The sequence below is a fragment of the Tachypleus tridentatus genome, chromosome 13 (genome assembly GCF_004210375.1).
Source record: "Tachypleus tridentatus isolate NWPU-2018 chromosome 13, ASM421037v1, whole genome shotgun sequence".
NCBI classification, from domain to species: Eukaryota; Metazoa; Arthropoda; class Merostomata; order Xiphosura; family Limulidae; genus Tachypleus; species Tachypleus tridentatus.
In genome coordinates, this window is record NC_134837.1 from 123,723,017 (window position 1) to 123,730,158 (window position 7,142).

Below are 7,142 nucleotides of genomic sequence, written 5' to 3' on the forward strand. Positions count from 1 at the left end.
CTTCTTTAGCAAATGATAAAATTTGTTATTGCAATTTAAACTGGTTCAAAGTTGTCACATTTTCACTCCGCATGGAAAAAAAAATCCAAGTTTTCACTAAGGAAATATGGTTACTAGTTATATTTCCATAGTTGGTATACAACGTTTCCAGCTAGTGCTCTTCGTATAAGGTTGCTGATAGCATTAGGCCTAACGGACGTGTAAATTTTACAAACATTTTTTTTGTTTTGTTGTATGATTCTATAGTTAATAATAGTAATCAAATCTTATTAGATTATTGATATTTTTTTACTTTTTTTTTCCATTTCAGTTACTTCAACACAGACCTATTGCCACATTATTGTTTTATTTGCTTCATCAGCTTTTGACGTTTGATACTACAGGGTGGCCCGTAAGTCCCTACCCATCCATATATCTTATGTATCCAGTGTATCTGTGTGCTGTCCCTCATTCTCGCTGCATAATATTATGCGACGCCATGTTCTGTGAGACATTTTCCTCAACATAGCAGGGGTTATTGTTCCAAATCCCGCGGTAACAGGTGCCTTCAACTCATCACTAGTATTATAACATTGTTTAGACACAATGTGGATGGGTAGGGACGTACGGGCCACCCTGTATAATATAAACCTAATATTAGTGATAAAATCAAACTACGTTGCAGATTTTATCTGCTTCTCTTTATTAAATTAGTTTCTCACAGGTTGATAAGTTTCCTTGCTTCAACAGCTTACGGCATACTAAAAGTAACAAATATGAAAATAAATCTCAGATTTTTTGTTCTCATTTTATTGCTTCTCACTAAATTAGTCTAACATAGTGTTATGCTTTCTAAGCTCAGGCAACTTTCGGCTTACTAATAACGATTAAAGTTACACTAGACTATAAAAGTAATTTCAATATACCTTTCTATCACGACGTGTCCAGTCCATTCTAATTGTTAAGTTCTAGTATTAAACAGAAGGCCACCTTGTTAATGATATATGATGAGATATATATACAAAGAATATTAAAACTTACAAATAAAATAAAATTTATATCATTAAAAGTAAACCGTCTCGGCATGGCCGGGTGGTTAGGGCGCTTGACAAGTAATTTGAGGGCCGTGGATTTAAATTCTCGTCACACTAAACATGCTCACCGTTTCAGCCGTGAGGGCGTTATAAGTAAGGGTGAATCGCATTATTTGTTGGTAACAAGTAGCTCAAGAGTTGGTGGTGGGTGGTAATGACAAGTTGCTTTCCCTCTAGTCTTACACTGCTAAATTAGGGATATCTAACACAGATAGCTTTAGTGTAGCTTTGCGCGAAATTCAAAATAAAAATTAAAAATAAAGTGCTCTTCCCTTATATAATTATCAATGGTTAGTAGACAGAATTAGTATTACACTAACTATTGGGTTAACCCAAAGAACTTAAAGTTTGTTTTTATACTATTCACCATTAGAGGAGTCTGTATAGGGTGTTATACTGACTAATGTTTTGCTAGTTACGAAATTCAGTGTAAAAACATTGGCTACAAAAGTAAAGTGAAACCACCCATTTTCTGTATAAAAATACATAAGGGATTTCAAAAGTAAATAGTTTAATTGGTATATTGTTAGTAGTTCTTTTGTGGCTTGTATCTTTTAAGGACCCTGTAACCAACAATTTCATAAACCCGAAGCAGTTTGGTGCATAGTTAGTTTAGAAATACGTGTTTTAAAAACTCGTGGTGTCTAGGAACCAAAAAAAAAAAAAAACATTTAAATTTCAGTTGAAACTTCCCGTTTTAGAATAGAAGTGATGCTAACGCATAATTCTTTCTGTTTGTAATATTACAAGGCCTGGAAATAAAGATGCGACATTTAACACTTGAACCTTAACAACGTGGTACATTTCTAGAGGCAGAAATAAAACTAGTTTATCCATAAAATAGAAAACGTGAAAAATTCATCATTATGTTGAATGTTCAGTAAATAATTTTATTATCGTTTGTTTTTTGAGTTGGTATATCAGTTATTATCATTCCGATGCTACGTGGCATGGACGTAATAATAATTAAAGTATATTCTATTTTAGAAAATGCTTCGTAACGTTACCCAATAATGATAATAGATAATCAAATTGAGTAAAATCTAACGATGAAAAAAATCTGACACGAGCCTGTATTATTAACTCAATCCTAGTTTCAAATAAAGGAACACATATTAGTTTAAAATTACATTGTCATTATAACTTTGAGTACCTTGATCAAACATTAAACTTCAGTAAAATGAAAATATATCATAGATTATAACAGTAATGAATAATAACATTCTGTTAATTGTCAGTACGATACTAGAAATAACTCGTACTCAATATATAAAACAGTTGTACACTATAAACAAATTTCTGTTGCGAGCCTATATAGACATAAAAGTTGATAGACTAAACGACAATTAAAAAATAAAACACACAGAATTATCGAACCATTTTACAAGTATTTAAAGCATCATACCCTTCTTAACTACGTTCAAACATAACGTAATTATGTATTACAAACGTAATTATACAACCTGGAAATAAATACGCAAGAAATTATATTGATTACATTCTGACGTAAGCCTAGCTCAAATACTATACTGGTAGGATGCAAACATTGTACCTTCTCTCGGCAGCTTTTAGCAAATTAATACTTCATTGACAGAAATTATTTTGCTGCGGAAGTACCACTTATTTTAAGGCTCGTTTTAACATATATATTTATATATTTCCATTGTTGACTGTCGCTCTTTTATGCCACTATTAAAAAAAAACACTTGCAATTTGAACTAACTTTCCGAAATTGTAGATACGGTATTCTTGTTTCAACAAACACTAACAATAAGTTGGCAAATAACAATTTATAAGCATAACAAAATGATTTATTCTTAGGGAAGGGGCATACAACACATTTCAACAGAACATTGGTTTCTTTTCTTCAGAAATATGTAGTATGTTTCGCCAAAATAAATTACTTTATTATGCTTCTAAATCGTTGTTTGTTAACGTATTATCATATTAGAACAATGCGCTTCCTTACTCAAGTAATAAATACCTTAAATTGGGTCAAAACCCAAGAAAGAGAGAAAGTCATCTTTAATGAAAGTAGGCTAAAGTCAAGGTTTCAGTTAAGGTGGCAGTTGGAAAGTTAATGATTCAGTCTTCTGTCAACAGATAAGTCCTGTAGTAGTTTAAAGACTAGCTCGTTATCAACTGGTCAGAAATGTTATCTCAGTTTATTTAACGTCTGCTAAAATGATATCGATGATAAAATGAAGGAAGAGAAAAACAGGCGAAATTTATATTACCAATTGAAGGTATAAATCTGACAAATTTTAAAACTGTATGAAAATAAAATGAAGGGAAAATACAGGTGGGATTAAAACTGTTTCCCTATTTTCGTTGATATTTAAGTATAAGACTTGAGTATTTGTTAAACGTATTATCTATACCAGCTGTTAATGCAACAGAACAGTTGAGTACAAAATTATATATTTCCATTTCAGTAAATTGTTGTTGTTTTTTTAAGAATACAGTACTCCCATCTCTATGAAGTTGTTAAAACTAGTTTAGAAAAAAGAAATAAGAAATTTTAATATTTTGGCTCGTTTACAAGCACAGGGTTGTTTAGGACATTAACGTGAGGCTCTAATTATTAAAATAGTATGTGACAATTTGGCTTCAAAATAATCGTCAGATGTTTTTAATGACAGTGTTTTCTGTTAGATTAGCTTCTAATAACTATGCTTTTTTACTGGATCTGTTTTTAATAACATGGCACAGTGGTACATCTACGGACTTACAACGTTAGAAACCGGGTTTCGATACCCATGGTGGTTAGAGTCCAGGTAGACAATTATGTAATTTAGTTCTTAATTCCAAAGCAAGATTTTAATAAATACGCTTTTCATTGTCTCTTTGTTCGCTTCAGAATAAACGCACGTTGGGCTATTTGGATCGAATCCCGGATGTTTGTATTATCCTTAAACTTACCGTTATCCCATAGGGAGACTTTTATTTTCTGCATTTAATAAATATATTTTCTATTTGATCTGCTTTTGATAACTAAGAGTATATTCGTAGGTGTGTGAGTGTAAGTGTATGTATAGATATCTAGGTGTAAGTGTCAGTATGTATACGTAGGTGTGGATGTAAGAATATATATACATGGTTGCTGGTCAATCATATTTCAATACCAACTAGTAACTGTTTGTAATAACAACTACAGCGAGTTGGTAACACGATGTGATAATTTAATATTTATCTCTAATTTCTTAATGATCATATGGCGAAAGTTACTGGATGCTAAATCTTTCCACCAGGAAACGCTATAAGATACATCTGCATTACTTATATGAAGTTAAACACAAAGCTACACAAGGTGTTATTTGTACTCTGACCACCAGAGGTATTGAAACCCAATTTATAGTGTTGTAGGTCCGCACATATTCAGTTGTGCCCCCTGCAGGAGGGGCATATACATATGCTCACAGCTTTGAAGCGTGTTGATAACAAAAATCTTAGCCCAGTGTTTCCCAAAGTGTGGGCCGCACCCCCTAGAGGGGGTGCAAATTATCTTTTTCTCAGGGGGAAGAAACGAGCGATTGGAATAAAGTCGGTAATGCAATAATGCGAAATAAAATGTTTTAATATGTATTTATTAGAGAGAATAATAAGTAATTACTGCAACACATATAGCATTTTAATATATATTCGTGTATTACATTTCACTACTTAACTCATTTTTTGACACATTTAAAAAGGAAGTGTGCACATAAGAAACCATATTTGTTTAAGGAGAAACCATTCATTGACAAACGTTTGGAAAACGTTGTTTTAATGTTAGTACTATTGCTGATAGCTGTGTGGTGTACATGATATTGAAATCTTTTAATTAGTCCTACTTACTGAATCCTAGAAAGTTATTAAACCAATGCACGACTAAAATTCTTCCAGACTGCTATGGTAGGTTTCCTTGTTCAAAAGAATTTTTTTTAAAATCTGTAAAATATTACTACTTGTACACTAAACTATAAGATATGGTAATTTTAACATTTAAATGAATAAACAACGTATTCTCGCTTTGTGACTGGGATTTTCAAATGGGGCTTTAGTTTACACATGGATAGCAGTAGAGTGATCTAAGTAAATTCTTAAAGCTAAAAATAAAAGTGCTCCCCCTTTATATTTTATTCTAATCTTATCTACCTTGAAAATCCACGATATTTAACTTACCCACACATCCTAGATTAACAACTGGAAATCATGAACTTTACATTAGACGAGAAGAAAAATCCATAATTTGATCCCAATGTAACTTGAGCCTCATCAAACGTGGAAGGTGATTGTTAATACCTGTAACACATTGGAATACATTATTATTAACTGCCATTGTTAGGCTTAACATTCCCCAAATTTCGTGTTTTGTACTGCTGTTACTACGTAAAACCCTGAGACAGCCTCTGGAAAGGGTTCGGAAAAATACCCCCTCCTCAGTTCAAAACATTCAGCGATGCTTTTATTATGGCTAGAGACCAGTCGGTACAAAATATATGCAAGATACTTCATTTTTCTCTGACAATTCCATGTATTTTCGAACTCAAGTACCACCATCTATTACAAAAGGCAAAATCAGGCTTATTTACTATAATACAATTGTTATCTACACATTCAAACATGTAGTACAGAGAAGACTTAACGACAAGCTTCGAGAACGTAAGGTTTGGTTTGCATTGAATTTTGCACAAAGCATCACGAGGGCTGTCTGCGCTAGCCGTCATTAATTTAGCAGTGAAAGACTAGAGAGAAGGCAACTAATCAACATCACCCACAGCCAACTCTTGGGCTACTCTTTTACCACATTTAGCGCCTCCATGGATTAATGAGTGAACATGTACGGTGACGGGAGTTCAATCCTGCAATAGGACCAAAAGAGAAAATTTAGGTAGCACGCGCCACCTGTTGAGAATTCCAAGCATTTAAATTATAAATGAAATTAATTTTACGTAAACAAAAATAACTTGATGTTTTTTCTAAAATTTTCCACGATTCACGTATAAATTATTATCGATGTTATTTTTAATTAATATTTGTTTTATTGCAAGTGACAATATTTAGACGAGTAAAAACATTCTCAGGAAAGTATTTTTACGAGAATCGGTTATGACAATTAAAATTTTGCGTATATAAACGACCATAGCTAAATATTTAAAGAGAAGCAGAGTAATGTTTTTTTCTCTCTCAATATCATCGAATCATAACCTATTTTACATTCTAGTAAAATGTTTTGTTTCCTTTGTAATTCAAAGCTTCACGGTGGGCTGTCTGCACTGCTACAAAATCTGACGCTTAAGTTGGGGCACAAGGTGTTAGAATAAAAGGTTAACTTTTAAACCATAATATCACCTATTTAACTGAAATATAACACTGGAATATGTTTTTAAATACCTCTAATACAAAACAATTTTACTGTACGAAAGTTGATTCATTTGCCTTTAATTGACAGGTAAAAATAATAAAGAGAAATTTTATAAATGAAGCCTATTATTAAACTGCTTCTTGACGTGGTTTTTTCTTTTGGTTTTTATAGCCACTTATTCTCGGATATGTTAAATAACATTCACAAGTTGCTGTAGTTTCTTGTGCTTCCTTAACAACACGTGGCTTATATTAATCTTTTGTAATATTATAACTCATAATTTTTAGGCTTGGCGCCAAACTACTGGGGAACCAATGTGAAATATAACATGTTTATTACGAATTTATTAATTATTTTGTTGACCTGTTGCAAGTTTTATATATATACAGGTTTAACAATTGCATGCAGATTGTTACTCAAAATTACTATCATTAGTATATGTGGCCAAATTTTAATTTAAGATTGTATCGATAAAATTACTTAGTAAATGTTGAGTTGGAGCGTTTGATTGTTTTTAAAATTCGCACAAAGCTACTCGAGGGCTATCTGTGCTAGCCGTGTAAAACTAGAGGGAAGGCAGCTAGTCATCACCACCCACTCTTGGGCTACTCTTTTACCAACGAATAGTGGGATTGACCGTGACTTTATAACGCCCCTATGGCTGAAAGGGCGAGCATGTTTGGCGCGACGGGGATGCGAACCTGCGACCCTCAGATTACGAG

At 32.7% G+C, this 7,142-nt stretch overlaps 1 protein-coding gene across 1 annotated transcript in view; it reads right to left on the reverse strand.

The window, feature by feature from the left end:
• Window positions 1-5,260, reverse strand: part of LOC143237975 (3',5'-cyclic-AMP phosphodiesterase 4B-like) — a 38,233-nt gene extending 32,973 nt beyond the window's left edge. The window contains exon 1 of the mRNA XM_076477800.1: window positions 5,238-5,260. Within this exon, the coding sequence (XP_076333915.1) occupies window positions 5,238-5,245 (8 nt within the window). The 5' untranslated portion in view covers window positions 5,246-5,260. The remainder of the gene's footprint in view (window positions 1-5,237) is intronic.
• Between the last annotated feature and the right edge of the window lie 1,882 nt (window positions 5,261-7,142).